General features: G+C 39.2%; 1 protein-coding gene across 3 annotated transcripts in view; it reads right to left on the bottom strand.

Moving 5' to 3' along the window:
• The window catches only part of tacc1 (transforming, acidic coiled-coil containing protein 1), a 45,410-nt gene that overhangs the window by 3,504 nt on the left and 21,773 nt on the right, over positions 1-20,133 (bottom strand). The window contains exons 1-13 of one of the 3 annotated variants that reach the window (XM_059328927.1): positions 17,314-17,817; positions 15,301-15,410; positions 10,824-12,459; positions 10,309-10,350; positions 9,495-9,558; positions 7,789-7,978; positions 6,388-6,452; positions 4,541-4,672; positions 4,357-4,433; positions 4,187-4,230; positions 1,611-1,774; positions 1,423-1,529; positions 1,200-1,320 (exon numbers count right to left, since the gene is read on the bottom strand). In XM_059328927.1, the coding sequence (XP_059184910.1) occupies positions 1,200-1,320; positions 1,423-1,529; positions 1,611-1,774; positions 4,187-4,230; positions 4,357-4,433; positions 4,541-4,672; positions 6,388-6,452; positions 7,789-7,978; positions 9,495-9,558; positions 10,309-10,350; positions 10,824-12,459; positions 15,301-15,410; positions 17,314-17,471 (2,910 nt within the window). In that variant the 5' untranslated portion in view covers positions 17,472-17,817. Of the gene's footprint in view, positions 1-1,199; positions 1,321-1,422; positions 1,530-1,610; positions 1,775-4,186; positions 4,231-4,356; positions 4,434-4,540; positions 4,673-6,387; positions 6,453-7,788; positions 7,979-9,494; positions 9,559-10,308; positions 10,351-10,823; positions 12,460-15,300; positions 15,411-17,313; positions 17,818-20,133 lie in introns of those variants that run through there. The other 2 variants (XM_059328929.1, XM_059328928.1) reach the window with 2 other exon arrangements.

Raw genomic sequence — 20,133 nt, 5'->3', positions numbered from 1 at the left:
TGAAATCACTGTAATATAACACCATTAGTTTGCATTTTAACATTGCGAACCACAGGTGAGGAATTTTGCTGTAAAATCTGCTGGATCTATTTTCACAAAACAAGAACATATAATGCAGAGTTCCTCTTGATGCAACGAGTAAAAAGCTGATGTAGCCACATAGAGGACACATTAATCCCTTTCATTACATTCAAAACAAAGCTAAACTAAACCCACCCCGAGAAATCTGGGCGTCATATTTGACAAAGACATGTCCCTAGTAAAGCATTGTAAACAGCTCACGAGAAATTGCTTTTTTCAACTGAGAAAATCTCCAAACTCAGAAAAATGGTGCCGCATAATGACCTAGAAATCATTATTCATGCATTTGTGTCTTCTCGGCTAGACTACTGCAATAGTTTGTTTTCATGTTTTAACAAAAATGAGCTGTCGCTTACATTGGCTCCCTGTCTCCTATAGAATAAATTTTAAAATTCTGGTTTTAACATTCAGAGCCTTACATGGCCAGGCTCCACCCTACATATGTGACCTGATACAGCCCTACATCCCCACTCGGGCTCTGAGGTCTACAGATCAGAATCTGCTCATGGTTCCACGCACCCATTTTCGAACCAGAGGTGATGGAGCTTTCCAGGCTGTTGCTCCCATGGAACAGTCTCCCTCCCTCACTGCGCTCAGTAGATTCTGTTGTCACTTTTAGAAGCCAACTGAAGACATTTTTATTTGTTCAGGCTTTTGATTAATTGTCTCGGGACTGCTATGGTTGTTTAAATTGCTGTTGTTTTGGTCTTTTAAAACTTGTATGTACATTTTTATGTTATGTGTATGATTTCTATGCTATATGCTATATAAATAAAGTTTACTTACTTACTTACTTACTTACTTAAACATTCCAAAGAAAATGAGAAAAGATAGGTATGGTAGGTTTGTAGGAATTATGGTCCAAATACTGGGATTCAATAGTGCTGTATGCTTGCCACTGGTATGACACAAAGCCCACACATTCTCTGACATTGAGACCTTATTTGTTTAATATAATTCCTACATACCATAATTAATTTGACGCTAACACACAGTTAGTCTCCCAGTGAGAGGGTTCTAACCTCAATTATCCAGAGTGTTTTTTCAGCATACCCTTTCTTGCACTCCCACAGTTTAACACAGTCAGTCAATTATAATCATATCTGCAGGCGTCCTACCTTTTGAAGGACAGCTCTTTCAAGTGACTCCACCTTCATCTGCTCTTTCCTCAGGCTGGCGTTTAGTGCGACACCCTCAGAGTTGGCCTTGGCACGTACCTGGGCTATCTCCTCATTAGCCCTGTCAGAGAGGAAGTGAAGGAGACAAGAGAGAGTTTAAAGGATGTCTCACATGTCTAATGATTAGATCCTTGAATCACAAACTGCATACATGAAGGCTTACTTGTCCAGTTTCTCCTCAGCATGCACCTTGAGGGTTTGGTATCGCTGCTCCTCCTGCTTGATCCGCATCAGGTAGTCCTGTGCGCACTTCTTCAGCACCTCCTCATTCTGGAGTTACACATGTAGACATTTTTTAGTGATCTAGCTATGATGCAGCTGGATAGCATCCCACATTGAAGCTCTACTGACCTTCTTGAAGCCCTCCAGGACTCCCTTCATGTTCTCATACCGCCTGAAGAGGTCTGCGAAGGAGCGCTCCACAGAGTTGAGGTCGGCCATGGCCTGATCTCTTTCCACGGTCAACTGTCTGAGTGACTTACTGCAGGACAGGGTCTTCTGCTGCTGCTCGTCCTCTGCAACACGCAGAAGGGTCAAAGCACAAGATTTAAAAGAAGTAAGAGATAGATTTATACCGCATCTTAACCCATAAGAACCCAGACCCAGTTATCCTTAAAGGATGTGTTCTATAAGTGGACCACATAGAACACATTTCGGATGCTTTTAAAAAAAAATACTACCCCTAAATGTCAAATATCTTTGATGTGACATATATACGTTACAATGGGTGTTTATAGTATTTATGTTTATGATATTTTTTTATTTTAAAATAGAAAAAAACTAGACACATTTTCTGCGTACAGAGACACAAATTTGCCTTTTTCTTTTGCATCTCCACAACATATATTAAAATTGTGACTTTAATTTGTTCAGGAAATGTGATCAGAACAAGTTAAATGCAACACAGCACACCCTATTAACGGATTAGAATTGTTAAAGCGGTTTAAACTTAGCCTAGTAACAAAAAATAAGCTTTTTAAAATTAGCTACTTTTGCACATTTCTGTTTCCAGTCACAGCCACATTCTTGTCAAAGTCACATGACCACCACACCAGGGTGTTGAGTATACGTCACTTAGGGATTTAATGAGTTAATGTGAAGCATAAAGCTGAATATGGGAGATTATAGAAGATGTAAAGTGTTTGTTACATGGGTGTCACCATAGGTTCTTATGGGTTAATGATCAAAAGAGGTGGAAGACTGTTAAGTGCAAGACTCCATCCTCTCTTTCCAACCTGTAAAATACGACTCATTTACTAATGTCGTCACGACTTGCACCTCAGGTCAAGGAAAACCTGCTTTGTTTTGGTCTTCACTGAGAAACAATTTTTCAGGTTCCAAACCAATTAATTTTTGGGCAAAATGATCTGAACGTGCAAATGAGAACAGAACCTGTTCCATGTCGGTGTTAAAGGGGTTAAGTTTTGCTGGTGCTTGCACCACAGACTTTCAGACACACAGTCCTAGACTACAAATATTAAACATGCTGACACAAAACTAAGGGGGACAGAGCGTTCGCAGTCAGGGCCCCAAGGCTCTGGAACAACCTGCCCGAGGAAATCAGGTCGGCTGAGTCAGTGATCTATTTTAAATCTCTTCTTAAAACATATTTTTATCAGATAGCCTTTCCTGATTTTACCTGAACTTTACCTTCCCTTGAACTGTCTTTTAATTGCACAAAACTGTCATTTTCTAACATTATTTGTATCTGTTTTTTCATGTTGTTTATTTGTATCTGTTTTTTCATTTTTAACTTGTCTTTGTAAAGCACTTTGTAACATGCATTTTGAAAAAGTGCTCTATAAATAAAAAAATATATAATAATAATAATTATTATTATTATTATTATTTTCATTATTATTATTGTTATTTATTACATTTAGGTAAACTTAATCCTAAACTTAATGTTCCCCAATATTTGGAGGTGTACTTACTACAATTGACCTTTGCTTTAGATGCAAATACTCTCAGAATAAAGCTAAGTCGACATTTTGACCTCATTGTCAGTGGCCAAGAACATTTTCATAACCCCTATATTAACTTTCTCTTACTTTTTAATTTAAATTTCCTAATTTACTTGCCACTTGTAAATTGTGTTTGTGCCTTATAGAAATTCAAAATACAAAAAACTGGTGAATGTTCTCATAAATCATCCATACAAGGAACTTAAGAACAAATCTGTTGGTACGCGTTCCTGCATGAGGCCCATTGTTTCATTTCTAATCCTCAGAACTACAACAGACTCAACATTTAAATGCACATTTCAAGTGCAATGTATATAATACATCCTTATCCCTACAAAGCCTGAACCGTGAAATAATTGCCAGAAAATTCAAAATTTTCAAAACTGGAGTGTCTGTTGAACCGGCTAACATTTTTTAAAATTCTATATCAATTTTCATATATTAATTTAATTTGGATCATATTTGATACATCAGGACTTTTTGTGCAATTTGTTGCTCACAATTTGCTTTTCTTGAACTCACATAATCACATAAAACCTAATATTTTTAACCAAATAAAACTTTGACTTTCCTTTTAACATTTTCCTCAAACATACAAAATACTTTTTTCCATATAAAACAAAATCATACATCTGCTGATATGAAGTTTTCACGCAGCAATGACGGATCCACCAGTGGAACCAGCAAATCATTTTTGTTACATCTGGTATTTTTGCTGCTCAGTTTTTTTAATCATCAATTGATGTATTCATCAGGTTTTTCAGGAAAAGAAAATATCACACTGATGATGTAGAGGTCTGAAAAACATATGTATCAAATATGATACACTTGGCTTCATAGGGTTATCCTGGCAGTGTCACAATGTTGGGGAGCAGTCATGTAAAACACACACAGTGTGACACACTCTGGTGCCGTTAGGTGCTACTGTGCAGAATAAACCACCAGCAGGTGGCAGCAACTTACCAATCATCTGTGCAACTGTTTTCTCATACTCTGCAACAATTTTCCTGTTGAGATAAAAATAGAAAACACCATCTGTCCACTGTTTCTCTGTCCACAGGTATTTTTTCTGCATTTGCTGTAATGTTTCTAAATGTGATGCAATATTCTTGAGAATCAGTGAAGCTCCCTACCTCATCTCCATAACCTCAGCCCTACTCTCCTCATACTTCCTCTTCCACTCATTGACCTCGATCTCTTTAGTGATGATCTGTTGGAAGACGGGGGGAAGGTGAGGATAATGTTCAGATCTAAGAAATCAGCAGATGCACTTACTAAAACTAGTGTGCTTTTTCTGAATGTGTGGCAATGACGTACCTCCTCTCTGATCAGGGTGAGCACTGCGGCCTTGTCCATCTCACTCAGAGGGATGTTACCCTGGGACAGGGCTGCTGTGACTGGGTCTTCACTGCTGTACAGCTTTGTTGTCTGGTTCATGGATATCTCACTCTGTGGAACAAGAAGAAAGCAAACTGTGTATCTGACAAGAACATACACTTTATATTTTGTGAGCAGATCCCTCCTGGCACTACTTCTGCTGATTTTACTTTTCATTTCAGTATTATTATTATTATTATTTTACTTGTTACACTTGACACTGTTTTGACTCTCGTATTGTCATCTCTTGATTTTGTTATGTCACTGAAAAATCAATAAACAAATGTTTAAAAAAAACAAAAAAACTTTTCAGATCACATGATGTCTTGGCAGCAAGTACTTCGGTAAAACTGGTTGTGTTGATTTAATTAATCAAACATTTGTATAACCTGAGGGTGCAAGTGTGGTAATCTTGGACAAATATTGTGTTAGAAAAAACTATTAGATTATTGTAGCAAAGACTTAGAGTCAGACCGATGTGGGATTTTTGAGGCCGATGCTGATACTGATTTTATACAGGGAAAAATCATCGATAACTAATATGGTGGCTGATATAGTCATTTTCTGAGCTGGAATGAAAAATAAACCTTTTTATGTGGATTGTGCACCCAATTTTCACCACTCTGCAAATGTACCCAGAGAGCTAGTTTCTCAAACTTAAAACTTAATAAATAATATTTATTGTTTTACATTACTATACATTATACAAACAATGTATTACATTGTCAACCAATTCTATAAATGATAACATTTATACATCATTACTATTCAGTTTCAGTCAATTGCTGGCTATTAACCCTCTATGGTATGCATTATGAAAAAAAGAGTCTTTATTTGTCTTGAAATAGACCAAATAAACATAATCTGAAGATTTTGGGGTTTGTTGCCCGTAGGCAACATTGTACCATACGGTGCACAAGTGAAAAAGAAAGTTTGTAAAAAAATTTTTTAACATTATTTATTTCATAAACATGTGTAAAAGATTCAGTAGCTTCAACAGGGTACAATACATAACATTTTAAATTTAAAAACATTATAAAAGGACATTTTTTAACTGAATGTTGCCTGAACCAACGACCCATTGAAATGAATGTCTTGAACAGTCTAAGTTTATGAAACTATCTAAAATGAAGGTTTTCTCACCTATGAGCAGGAATATATTTTTTTCAAGATGGAAAAGGGCCAGGAAATGATGTTTTGAGTGATTTTTTGTGGCACAAAATGGCAAAGCTGTTTCCTTTGAAAAAGTCTGCAAAATAGGGTTTTAATATGGCCCCCTGGAGGTCATGTGACAAATTAAAGAATTACTAGTGGTTCCCTATACTCTTCCCTCTTTTTTAAAGTATCGCATCACTCAAAAACATGCATTTTATAAATTTGACAGGCCAAAAATGGATATGTTGCCTGAGAGCAACACCGTACTATAGAGGGTTAAAAAATGTCATTTCTAAATCACGCCTAGTAACTTTTTCTGAATTATATATTATGTAAAAAAACTTTTCATAATGACCCATATCAGACAGCATATACACCGTTACTGATATTCCTTTGATAGGCCAATGTGGGCCAACAATATCAGTCAGCCAATATATCTGTCGGGCTTTACAAAAATGATCATTTGGGGCATAAGAAAGCAACACAGTCCCGATATAGGAAATAATAAAGTAAGACTTAATTTATGGCTAAAATTTCTTCTTCCCAACTGCGGTAAAGAACCGTGCCAAACAACCTGCTCATGTTTAAATATTAATACTGCTCCCTCCCTGCGGTTTCTATAGAGTACTTACTATATCAGCTTTCAGACTGCAGGTGTCCTTCTCTTCTGGCTGATCTGCAATCTTACTCTCAGGACCTTAGAAGGTGAAACAAAAACACATTAGTCAGTTACAAATGACAACTGCTAATTGTACTAATTACCCAAAAGAAGCAGATCCACATAGTGGCCTTTCTGTCAAAACCTCACCTTAACTTCAGAATTTAGAAAACTTTCATTTGATTGTCTTGTTTCTGTGATGAAAAGATGGAGTGATACATGCACTGCTGGCAGAGAACTGGTTTAAATGCACAACTGTGTGAAGCTTTTGCTCCCCAGAGTCACATTTATAACTTTCTTATATCCAGGGCGAGGTTTTGCTGAGCATGCATGCTCTATTTTATTCTTTCATAACGTTTGACACGTTCTTGGGGCTCTGCAGTCTCAGGAGAAAATTACATAACTTAATCTCTCTCCTTGTTCAGTTTCCAATTCATCTTGGCGTTGGAATATTTTGTAACAAGTAAATTCAGAAGGTGGAATAAAAATGACCAAATACTATAAGTAGTGATGAAATTATTTAGTCGTCTGGTGTTGTTTACTACTAATAAAAATGCATTCTTTTTATTACAAGACCTGTCTGTTCTCAAAATAATGCATATTTTATGACTTGAAGGTTAAGTGGCATCTTTAGCGTGGCTTAATTATAACAGTAAAGGGACCCCTATTTGTGGAGCCAGAAAGGCTCTATTCACTCTCTGCTAATCTTCATTTTATATTTCTTAAATTCCACCCACAGCAGAGGGTTAGAGCAGGGGTGTCAAACTCAAATACACAATGGGCCAAAATTTAAAACTTGGACAAAGTCACGGTCCAACATTGATATTTATTGAAAAAATTGACCTAAACAAGTTCAAACGAAATGGAACAAGCAAAGCTTGATATAACTTAATATTGCAAACATGCGAAATCGAATATCAAATAAAACAAACAAACACATCAATGGCATTCATTTCTTAAATAAAATTTAAATAAAAATCGTATGTCCCTTTATCTTATATGCGGCCTTCTTTCAATTTAAATTTAACAGTAATCTTTTTCCACAGGCTAAATATGAATGTGAGAATAAAATAACAATAATAAACCAAATGACTAATAATAATATCCTTCAATGAATGTGCAACCATTCAAGCCTTGGACTAGCAAGAAAAAGTGCATAAAGACAACTTTAATTGTTGCTCAGTTTGCTACACACTGATCTACTGTGTTCAAGCCAAAACACCAGCAGAGCATTCTGGGATTTATAGTATTATTTGCGCTGTATGATTATAATAATTTGGTATTGCCTTTCTGGGCCAAATATAATTATACTGCGGGCCAAATTTGGCCCGCGGGCCAGAGTTTGACACCTCTGGGTTAGAGGATCAAAACATACCGTCCATGACAGATATCTCCTTGATAGGCTGTTTTTTCACAGATGCATTGATGCCTTCAGGTTCTCCTCGCTCCTCCACACTGTCTGCTGTCTGTCCCATAATGCCAGTGGAGGCGAGCTTCTCCTCGTCAGTGGCGTGATGAACTCTCTGAGTGATCTCTGGAGTCTGAGCCACCACCTCCTCCACCTCCTGGAGATAAAGGAGAAAGATGGGATACAAATTTTGATTAGATTGATTTCTGATATCAAATGTTAAATATCACTGAATATAAATATACTATATAACAAAAACATTGACTTAGGAGTTTGTGGATTACCATTGTGGATTGAACATTTTCTTAGATGATTCCTTATTGACTTTGGAAAATCATTAATTTGCATATTCTTTTTTTCTTTTTCTCTGGCTTCTTGACGTTTAAATATAATTCAACTGTCACACAAATAAAATAATAAATATGAATACAATTTAATTTAATTTAATAAACAGATACATATATAAATACATATTTAAATAAAAAATATAAACAAATATAAATAAGTATCAATAAATATCAAAATAAAGAAGATAAACTATGTAACATTAGTGCAAAGACACAACCTAAAAACAACAAAACATAATGGCATATTCAATATTTTGGAAAACGTTTTTCAACAGTCAATAACTGCACCGATGTAAAGTAAAAGCACGTGCTAGATTTATAGCACAAGACAAACATATATTTTTTCTGTAATTGTTTGAAGCTAAAATCTTAATTAAAAAATACAATTTAATGAATCACTATCCCAAAGAGAATCCATTCATGATGCACAATGCTGAAGAAGATACGTTATGTAAGGTAACATTTGTGCACTTCAAAAAAGCCGACTCGTATTTTTTGGCCTAAAACAGTGATTTAAGTTGGTACAACTTGGAAATATACATTACTGACATTTAGGGCAATAATGTAAGTTAGCACAACAAAGGAAGCCAGTTGTCTGCTCAAAAACAAGTTGGTGAGTTGTTGTTACTTATATCTTTAAGTTGGGGTTCAAAACAAGGGACAAGAGTTCTGCTAACTCTTATTTCTTTGTTGTGAAATTTGGTCATTAGCGAAAGCTAGCGGCTAACTGATGCTAGCGGCTAACTGATGCTAGCGGCGCTGCTTGTTACAGCTACAAGAGTAGCCATTAGCGTATCAATGCTAACTCAAAATTGTGGTCGCAACATTAGCTGACATTCATAGCGGCATTACAATCGTGCCAGAGAAATTCAGAGTTGAGCAAACTCAAAAACAAAACTTTAAATATTTTGTTTAATTGTCCAACAAAAAGTTTGTTGCCTTGAAATTTTGGGTTCACCCAACTTTTCTTTTTTTGCAGTGTGGGCCCTGAGAAACGGTGTTATCTTGGAGACTCTGATGTTACAGGATGTACTGAGGATATCTCCTGAGTATGCAGGAGGTGATAATGTTGAGGGCACATGGGGGCAGCTGACTAATACTCGACTGCAGAGTGAGCAGTCACACATCTGTCACCATGCCAAGCCAGCACTGCAGAGCTGGAGCCACTGTGCTGCTCTTGTCAGCTTCTGTTACAGTGTTTATGTGTGTGTGTGTGTGTGTGTGTGTGAAGAGGTGAGGCCAAGAGGTTAGACAGCTGCTGAATAATGGACATTGCAGTGACACTGCAGTAAGGTGAAACATTTCAGCTGACAAAACACACATTACCTGATCACACACGTCAAGCACCAAGGACTGGCTCTCATCGTACGTCTGAACTTTACAGGAATTCCTACAAAACAAGCACATGATGGCAAATTTGTTTCAACTTTACAGGAATTCCTACAAAACCAACATTTTTACATTTTTATTCTGTATATTCATATTTATTCTGCACTGGAATTCTATTCTACTCCTTAATACATACTCCTTCTTTAGACACTTTATTTTTTATTATATTTTATTGTATTTTTATATTTTATTGCTTGAAGTATGCCTAGGTTGTTCTTTTTATTTAATTGTGTTGTTATTGTCTCTGTGTGTAATGCTGCTGCTACACTGGAATGTCCCAGCTTGGGATGAATAAAGTATATCTATCTATCTATCTATCTATCTATCTATCTGTCTGTCTGTCTGTCTGTCTGTCTGTCTGTCTGTCTGTCTGTCTGTCTGTCTGTCTATAACACAACTGTCAGACTGTTCAGACCCAAAAATAGTGAAAAAAATCCTCTTCCTCCTGTTTCTGTAACCATAGAGCTGCAAGCATTCCTATACCTTTAGAGCTGATTGCATTGCCCCATAAGTGACATAAAGCTACACACATCACTAGTATAGCTAGTATAACTAAAATGCTTCGGGCGCCACGAGACAGGACAAATTAACTTGATGATGTATGGCCTTGTGAGCTGAAGTGAAACCAAAGATAATTCCCCTCGCATGCTCCTACAACTGTCACTTCTGGCCCAGCACATGCCACGATGAGACTAAAATGGGAAGCCAGCATGCACGAAAGAAAGAGAGCATCGATAGTGAGAGTACTTACAACAGAAAACAGAGAAACTTGACTTGTTCAGATGTCCTGGGGCTAATAGAAGGGGACCAAAGCAGAGTTTGGGGGTTGCATAACAGACAAGAGGAGGAAGGATGAAAGATGGAGGGGAAATTGATTAAAGGAATGTAGAACAGATCAGGGAGAAGAGACAAAGGAGAGCGTGTGAGTGGCTAAAGGTGTTCAGCTCAGCATGTTAGATAGTTTTAAAGTTTGAGCATAAACACAAGATGCAGACAGACCTTGAAAGCCTCAAATTAGTCCAAACCACTGCAGCTATAAGCACCTTTAAGAGCCTATATATAACCTGTTTGGGAATTGCATCAATGGCCAGTATGCAGTGTTAAGTGTCTGGCGAGTGTTCAAAGCTAACACGTCCAGACAAAAAAAGAGCAAGCTCAGTGGAGCGAAATCTAATATAACAGTATAACTTAAAACTTAACTCAAATTTTTTATTCTGGTTGATAATGTTACAATCTGAAAAGTTTTAATTTAGCTTCTAGACTTACGTGATGGTCCTCTCTTTGCTTTTTTTGGGAATCTGCTTTACTTTCTTCTCCTCCGCCGGTTGCCCTGCTTTCTGTTTGCCTCCATCTTTTACTTTTCTCTCTGGCTTAGGGGCACTAATGGACGAGTCCTCGCTGCTTGCTGTTTTAGAGGGTTTAAAAGGGTCCACAGAGTCGTCAAAGTTGTCTGGATCAAAACTATAGGAGCCTTTGGGGAGCGTTGGAGAGCTGCTCACGTTGCTGTTGCCACCAAACGGATTAAAGTTCGGGTCGTCCCACTGACTGGGATCAAAGTTATATGTTCCCTTTTTAGGGATAGGAATATCGTCCACGTTCAGAGGTGCAGTAGAGTCTGAAACTGGCAAAGCAGGTTCTGGAAGAGGATCTGAAACAAGTTCTGATGCTGGTTGACATTTAGATTCTGATGCTGGTTGAGAAACAGGTTCTGATACTGGTTGAGAATCTGTTTCTGTGGGTTCTGGTGCTGGTTTGCAGGAAGGCCCTGATCCTTTGGCCTTCTGCTTCCTAGCTGCAAGTTTGCTGACTGTCTTTCTACCACCTAATTTCCTTGGAGGTGGCTTGGTGACTGTCCCCTCTTCCAGACCGAACTCCAGCATCACAGGCTTTGCCTCTGATGCTGGCTCAGTTATTTCCACCTCTGCTGGAGCGGCTGAGCTGTCTGCCTCACAGGTGGGAAAAGAGCTACCGAGTGGCTCTAGTCTGGGTAAGGAGCTTGAGCCAAATGGTGGTGGAGAGTTTGGGATTTTGGATCCGCCGCAGACGAAGGGGTTAAAGCTGTCATCCAGCTGGTCAGGGTCGAATTTGTAAGTGGCCTTAGGAACAGGAAGTTCCTGCTCCTCATTTGTTTGTGCCAGCTCATCCAGTGAAGCCTTCACCTTAAGGGATGGCGGCTTAGATTTGCTGGTTTTAAGCTTTGGAGTAGGCTCTGTCTGTTTGAGGCCATTGCACTGTGGTTCTGGTTCAGCAAGAGGTTTCTGCTCAGGGGGCTCTGGAGCTGGGCTGGCTACAGTTTCCCTGCTCTGGACTGAGTCTGGTTCTGGGGTTGGAACAGGAACAGGGACAGGAGCTGGAGCTGGATCAAGAGCTAGGGCTGGAACAGGAGCTAGGGCTGGATCGGGAGCTAGGGCTGGAACAGGAGCTAGGGCTGGAACAGGAGCTAGGGCTGGATCGGGAGCTAGGGCTGGAGCAGGAGCTAGGGCTGGAGCAGGAGTTAGAGTTGGAGCAGGAGTTAGAGTTGGAGCAGGAGCTAGGGCTGGATCGGGAGCTAGAGCTGGATTGGGAGCTAGAGTTGGAGCAGGAGTGAGGGCTGGAGCAGGAGCCACATCCAGGACAGGATCTGTAACTAGGGCGGGGACTGGGGCTTGGGGTGGCTCACAGGGTGGTGTTGTGCATTCAACCACTTCAGGCGTTTCCCTCACTGAGGATGGAGCCGGGCCAGCCACAGAGCCCAAGGCTTCTGGAAGACTCTCTGTCTGCCCTGTTTCCAGGGTCTGTATGTTTACTTCCAGTGGGCCACCCACAGGGACTGCAGGCTCATCCTGACCCATGTTGTTGCTGAGCAAAATATCCTGATCCCAAACAGGAACCGTCACTATCAGCTGCTCCTCCTGATACACATCTGAAGAAATGTGAGCAAAAGCAACAAAATGAACGATAAAACATCTTTAAAATGCAAAACATCTAAACTGCAAGCACACTTTCCCCTTATAAAAATCTCTCCAATCAAATCTAACCTCATATGTAGGTGATATCTGATTGGTTACAAGCCAGCCAACTATTCCTTTTGCTGCTGTTGCCATGGCAATGTCTTACTATGAAGGCCATATGTTTTAACCGAGTAGAGCATTAGAAAATAGAGAAATGGAGGGAAACAAGGGAGCTATAATTTATTTTGTTGTTTGTTGAGGACAACAGGGACAGCGGCTGCTGTGGAGTAATAATTGCCTCGGGGGAACCTTTTGACACATCAACATGTTTCAGTGTGCCCGTCATACTCGCCATATTCATGTAATATTATGTTGCTAGGAGACTAGCAGAGCCTGCAGCTTTTCTACCTATTTCCACTCACATTAGCATGTCGCCAGAGTGTCATGCTCAAAGCATCCTGCAGTCTAACATGCCCATGCAAACATGTCCTTATTCAAATCCACATACATATTCAACAGGAAAGTACGAGAGTTCCTTCTGTTCTCTCTCTCCTGAGTTTATAGAAGCAGAACTTGTCACAGCAGGGATAAATCTCAGTCAGCTGCAGGGCTTCTTTGCAATATTACGCAAAACATGTGCTCTAATTTGGTTAAGACATGTAATTGGTTTTAGTGCGGCTGTGGATCAGTTGGTAGAGCTCAGTTGGTAGAGTGGTCACCCACTGATCGGATGGTCAGTGTTTTGATTCCTGACCATGGCAGCCTACATGTCAAACTATCCTTGGACAGATACTGAACCCCAAATTGATTCCTGTGCTGCATTCATCTGTGTGTAAATTAATTCCTGATGGTGGCCGGTGGCACCGTTTAGGGTAGCCTCTGCCACCAGTATGAATTTGTGTGAATGGGTGAGTGGTTTATTGAGTGAGTTATTGCATTTGTTTACCATTTTAATTTAATATCCTTCATTGATTTTAGGATGTGTACAAAGTACTATTTACATGTGCTGAACACACATGTATATTATATTATTTGTAATGTTTTTACAACCAATAATGCTAAGTAGTATTCAAATAGTAATTATATAGAAATAGTATTATAATTAATTGTCAAATTTCAGTTAATAATTCATTTCACTACAGATGGACACATCAGTCCATGGGTGGGTTGTGAGATAATGCCCATTATGCAAAAGGTTCCACCACATCTCCTGCATAACTTTGTGGTAGTTTTGCCTCTTTTTGTTGTTGTTGTTGTTGCTGTTGTGTTGCATCTCTTTGTAGTTATGCATCTTTTCATTGTTTTGTGTTTCTCTGCAGTCGTGTGTCGTGTGTCTCGATTTCATTTTGAGTCTTTTTAGATTGTTTTATGTCTCTTTGTAATAATCTGGGATGTGTTGTTTTGTGTTTCTTTGTGGTCATTTTTTGTCTTATGGTAACCATTGTTTGTCTCTTTGTAGTCATTTTAAGTATTTTTGGTGATTTTGTGTCTCGTATATAGTCACTGTGTCTCTTTGTCGTCATTTTGTGTCTCTGATATAATTCCGCAAGTCTTTATGGTCATTTTGCATCTCTGCTTGGTGAGTACATTTCTCTTCAAGTACATACAGTAGGTGCCTTTTGACTTTGACAAAGCCTTCAGCTACCTATTAAATATTTATTAAACTGTCACAGCATGTATCGACTTATCCTGATGTACTAATGGAGACTTTGGATTGGTACAGATAAACACAGCCATCAGCATGTTTACATTCAAAGAAGTTTCTAGTGGCTCTTCAACTCTCGTCTGTCAGGATTTAAACTTCCTTACTCACAGCTGCAGGAAAGGATGTTTGTGGTTGAAACAAAAGTGAACTCTCCCCTCGCTCCATACTGCATGACCTTCACAATGTACACAAAATGTTGTTAGAGCTGTTTTACAGGAAGACAAAACTGCCTCATGTCAACACACAGCCTGCTAAAACTTTCTTAAACAGCAAGCTGAATGATGGTTTCAGCCTGATAACAAGCTTTGTTCAGTCTCACTGTGACCTCTATCAGTTACCAATACAACACGGGGCCGACCAAAGCTTTTGTTGAACCTGTTGAATTCCAGAGCAAAGGCCATTCCCACACTCTGCTACAGGCTCCTCCTCTCAGTTTTTCAATTCAAATGACAATGACCGCGCCGTCATCACACCCAAAATCCTCCCAAAACTCAGTGTGCATACCAGCTTACATACCAAGCATGCAGGACATATTTCTCTGCTTAGGTATCAGTAACCTTAAGAAGCCTACCTGTAATAAATCAATGCTCTTCAACAGATCATACTCAGAGTTTAAAAAGGCAGGTTAAGGTAAATTCAAAGCTAAAATGCATTAGGTAGGTACATTCCTGAAAGTCACACACTGCATATGTATCCAATTACTCTTGTGTGGTGAACCTGATACGCCACGCACACAGTTCAGTCACAGTAGTGGAGTTCATATTTAACAAAATGTGCTATTTAAAATGTTTATTTTATCATTTCAGCAATCATTTTGCTTTTGTTGATTATAAAGACACATGAACACATGAACACACGTGATGTCTGCACATTTAGAGCAACATCAAAAGACTCTTGTTTCCATGGCAACTTCAAGGAGGGACACTCTGTCTTTGATGTGTGCTGGATACTTGAAAAGACATTTCTTCTGATGTGTTGTGTGTATATATATGATGTTAATGAGAACGTTCAGTTACTGCAGTGTGTTTATGTCTTGAACAGAAGGCTCCTTCTCCTTCTCTCTCTCGCTCTCTCTCTCTCTCTGCTGTTTGTTCAGCAGTGGCCTCACCTGTTTTTTCCGCATCAGTGTCGTTGTTCTCCAGCTCTCCTGGGAACGTTGGAGGGGCGCGGACAGGAGTTGCTGCTTCAGGAGTGTCAAAATGACCGTCTGAGTCAGAGCTGTGGAAGCCAGAAGGAAAGAGAGAGAGAGAGAGAGAGAGAGAGAGCATGAACTTTCCAAACAGTCAAAACACAAGAAAGTAGTAGGACAGAAAGATTTTCTCATTATAAATACTGGAGCCATGTGCTCAAAAGTCAAAAAGTCCTAATCAGCACTTTGAAAGAAGTTGCATAAACAGAACTTCATTAAAATGTGCAATGTTTGCAAGTATAAAAAGAAATGCAATTCTTTATTTCTATTCCTTCTCTTGATTATGCATATGATTGGTGTGTAACTGAGTTAGAAATATGAGTAACTGTATTCTGTTCTGTCACAATTATAGTTTAAATAAGTGGTATTCTGAATACAGTTACTATCTATAAAAATAGATTTATTAAAGGGATTACTTCCCCCGATGAGGTTATGTTATTTGTTGGGTTTGTTAGTTTGTGTCAGCAGGAATTACAGGACAACAATTTTAGTTTTTAGTGAAACTTGGTGAAATTATTTAGCATGGGCCAAGGAAGAACCCATTGCATTTGAATCAGGTTGCAGATACACCAATCATTTTTCATTCATACGAGCACATTTTCAATAAACTGATTTTTTTTTTTTAAAGTGCACCAATTTGTGTGCATGCAGTGCACCTTCCACATGACAATGGCAAAGAAGACACTGTCAGGAATGTGTTTTTGACATGGAAATATAAGATCCAGACAAATGAACTCATCAAGACACTTTTGAAGCATTCCAAGAGCGATCCAAAGTATTTAGAATAACTTACTAAATTTTCAATCTTATTGAATGGGTTGCAGATTACATTTTAGAGGATGTATTCAATACAGTTCCAAACAATGTGTTTATGTAACCCTTTATTACAAAGAGTGATGTTCCCTTCTAACGTTCTGAAGTATGATTATACAACTTGAATGAGGCTTTACAAAGCTTTAATGTGCTAAATCGATCAACATTATACCTTACTGTGTCCTCTGATGTTCTACTATGCTTGGCAAAACACACTAATGACACCATTTGTTTCATGCCAGTAACGTAGAGAAAGAAAAGACTAAGTAAAAGATAGAGAGAAAGAGGAAATAGGGCAGCCCAATATTTCCTGTCACATCTTTCGCACTATTCAGTATGAGACATGAGACTGCACCATGCAAACTATATATGTATCTATTTTAAATAAGATGTGAACATTGCAGCTGAATACAGTTTGCAATATACTTTACAGATTCTTAAACACTGACTCTCTTTTCAATTTTAGAGCAGTTTTCTCTTTGATCTGCTCAGTTCAGGCAGCCATATCTCAGTGTAGTTTGATATTGATTTGACTGGTTAGATAACTGCTCTGATAGTAAACAAACATGGATTTTGGCATTTAAGGTGAAGTGATGATACAGTATCTGATCCACAGGAAGTCAGCACAAAAGTGTACTTGTGATTCTTTACTTGGAACAATGGCTGAGATAATGCGGCTGTCAAAGCAGACACGAGGAGCAGAGACAATAAGCTCCTGCTGCCTTGGGCATGTGTCATGTTTGTGAGCAATGATTACATCATAAAACTAAACCAACCCTATCTGACTGCCTGACTGCAGTTTTGGAGTGTGTGTTGTTTTTGTGAAACTAGAAAAATGAGGATGTAGTGTCTCTGAGGCTAAGAAAAACATTCAAACACAGTGACGGCCTAAACCACAGCCACACCAGAAATGTGACAGCGCTGCACGACTACAGAACACATTTGACAAGTCTGCATGTAGACAAGTGTTGATGCAGATTTTCATAACCTTTATAATACTATAGATTCCTCAACCTGACAGGTGGTCACACACGCATGGACACGTGTGGAAAAAGCCCCTTTCTCCCCCAGTATGAGTCACGGTGTCAGTAGTTTTAGGGCTTCCAGCACAACACTTGCCTGAAGCCTTGAGATCTCTCCTCCTCCTCCTCTTCCTCTCCTCTCTCTACATGCTGTTCCCTCTCCTCGCTGGCCTCCTGCCCCTCTTCATCCTCCTCTCCCCCTCGCACCGCCGTCCACGTCCATTTGGCCCATGACACGGGTGACAGCCAAGACATCCCTCCTCTTTTAAAGGGGGGTTCTTCAGCCCTCTTTTTGACTCAAGGATTCACTGGACTGGTTTCCAGAGCCTGACTGACTGATCCTTTTCTGTGCTTCTTCTTCAGATTTCCACCCTGCAAACGGCTCTCACATCTTTCCACAGAGCCTCTCTCTTCATACGAGTTCCCAGTTTCCCATGAAGGGAAGAAGACATTTCTCTTCAGCTCTTCTCTTTGTATATTCTCCGTGTTAAAATCACAAAGACTTTAACTGCTTCCTTTTATCTTCTCTTTTCTTTTCTCCAGTCACGCAGCCTCTCTCCCTGCCTCTGTGGCAGAATACCACAGCTCTGATCAGCTGGGTTTCAAAATGCTGTTCTCACTCTCCTCTGCTTGAACACCCCCTCCCAATCTCTCCCCTCCACCTCGGGCCGCTCCACCCACAGAAAACCCAGCGGGGGAGGCAGGAAGCTTGAAGCTCTAAAAATGACTGCAGCTTCTAGTTACTCAACTAAATGACTTCCCCTGTGGTTGGAGAATGGTACGATCCTGTCAGGCCGTTCTTCCACTCTGAAGCGGAAGGAGGGAGTCAGAAAACAAACACAGAAGGTGGAGGAGGAGGAGGAGGAGCTGGACTGTTGGGGCACCACATTTTATAGACCAGAGAGAGGTTAGGAATGTGGGGCTAGATCTCGAAGCCTTCTCTGCTCCCCCAGGCTGTGAAACAGTTAACTGTTTCTCACATCCAGTAGCAGACATGCATGACCAGGGAAACCAGTTCCGTGGGATAGCCTCAGGAGATCTACCTGGCTGCATTCAATTAGTCTGCGGTAACATTTAAGACCACTGAACAGACAGGAGCCACTGCCTTCAATGCACTCATTAATGGATAGTAAAAACCCATTGTTTCCTCTCAGACAGGTACAAATTGTTGAATGGGAAAGAAAGCATGGCATTTCTCATGATACATGTCTTCTTCAAAATAACTAATTATGCAAACTGCCTCCAAAAGGCCAAAAGACCAAAAGCCCCCTGACCACAAAAGCACACCACACAAATTATCTACTACAAACAGCTGATGTTGGTGATTACGCTTTTTCAAATTTTTCTTGATCCTGCCCTCTATTTAATATTTCTACTACTACTATGTCTACAGTTACTTAAACAGGAATAGAAAGAAGTAGAAGTATAATTACATATACTTCTATTTCTTGCTATTCTTGTTGGAGTAACTGAAGCGGAACAGAATTCCCTTCAGGGGATCAGTTAAGCATTTCTCATTCTGATTCAGATTTTGATACTGCAATGGTGCAATTATGTTGGATTGCCTTGAAACATGGGTCACCCTCTGATTTAAACTGTACGTGTCAAACAAAACTCTCAGTATTTGTTGGCAGTGGCCTCTTTGATCTGTGGTGTCCCCCAGGGCTTCAATCTTGGCTCCCTGTTGTTCTCTATTTACTTGTTCCCACTAGGACGTTTTATCAGCAAACACATCATTAATTATTTCTGCAGGGTGTTTTTTTCCACAGCTCTGTTTGTTAGTAGAATTACTTAAAAACTACTGGCCTGATTTTTTTTTAACATGGTGGATAGGTGTAACATTGAACAAAGAAGGACTCATTACATTTTGGAGTGGATCTGAATCACATGGATTCAAAAAATTATTTTCACTTTTATTACCATTGCAAGAGGGGACACTATATTGAATTCATGAGGTACTGGCCCTTTCCTGTCTGCAATTATCAAACTTGTGTTTAGAAAATAGAATAGAATAGAACAGAATAGAATAGTCTTTATTGTTATTGCACTGTGTACAACAAAATTATGGGTGCTTGACCCAATCAGTGCATAGGACACTAAAAAGAGATAAAACAAGATAAAGGATATTATATTGACATGAAAACACTGTCATAGATAAAAAACATTGTAATAAATAAATGATAAGTATGGCACAGCAATGGGTAGGGAATATTGCACAGCAATGCGTGGCAGTAATAAATGTGAGACATTGAACAGTGAGTGGGAGGTCAGGGAGTCTGTTGGGTTGGAGGGTTGGACTGTGGGATCAGTGCATGTGTGTGTGTTTAGGGTTGTGATTGCTTTAGAAAATAAACTGTCTATCAATTACCATTATGTCTTGATTATTGTAATTCTGCGTATTCAGGGTTGAGCCAAAACACAATCTCGTGCCTTTGGTAATTACAAAACAAAGCTACTCAGTCTTATCAAATTCAGAAAGACAATACAGTATCCCTGTCAGGGCCTTCCTTTACTAGTTACCAGTTAGTATTAGAATTAATTTTAAGATTTTAATGATAATGTTTTAAGCTATTCGTGAGCTGGGTTCAACTTAAATTGCTGAAGTGCTGCAGACGGCCCCCTCAGATCCTTTCAGGCATGACTCTGCTGGCTGTTCCTGAGCCCCAACCTGGAAACTAAAGGTGACCATCTGGGTTAATTAACTTTAGAAAGTTACTGTGTGATGATATAAGGCTGGAAAATCAGTACTATACTGTAAATCACTTCACAAGATTCTATTTAATTTTATCTCATCTAAATCACTTTGTGACTCTGTTTTGAAAAGTGCTTTATATATAAAGTTCATTATAATTATTATGAATGGTGTTTCACATCTGAGCAAATGCCAATTAGCAGCAGTTATGAGCTATAAAGTCTA

Source organism: Centropristis striata, chromosome 3, assembly GCF_030273125.1.
Source record: "Centropristis striata isolate RG_2023a ecotype Rhode Island chromosome 3, C.striata_1.0, whole genome shotgun sequence".
NCBI classification, from domain to species: Eukaryota; Metazoa; Chordata; class Actinopteri; order Perciformes; family Serranidae; genus Centropristis; species Centropristis striata.
Note: the sequence above shows the minus strand (reverse complement) of the source record. Positions and strands in the feature narration are given on the sequence as shown.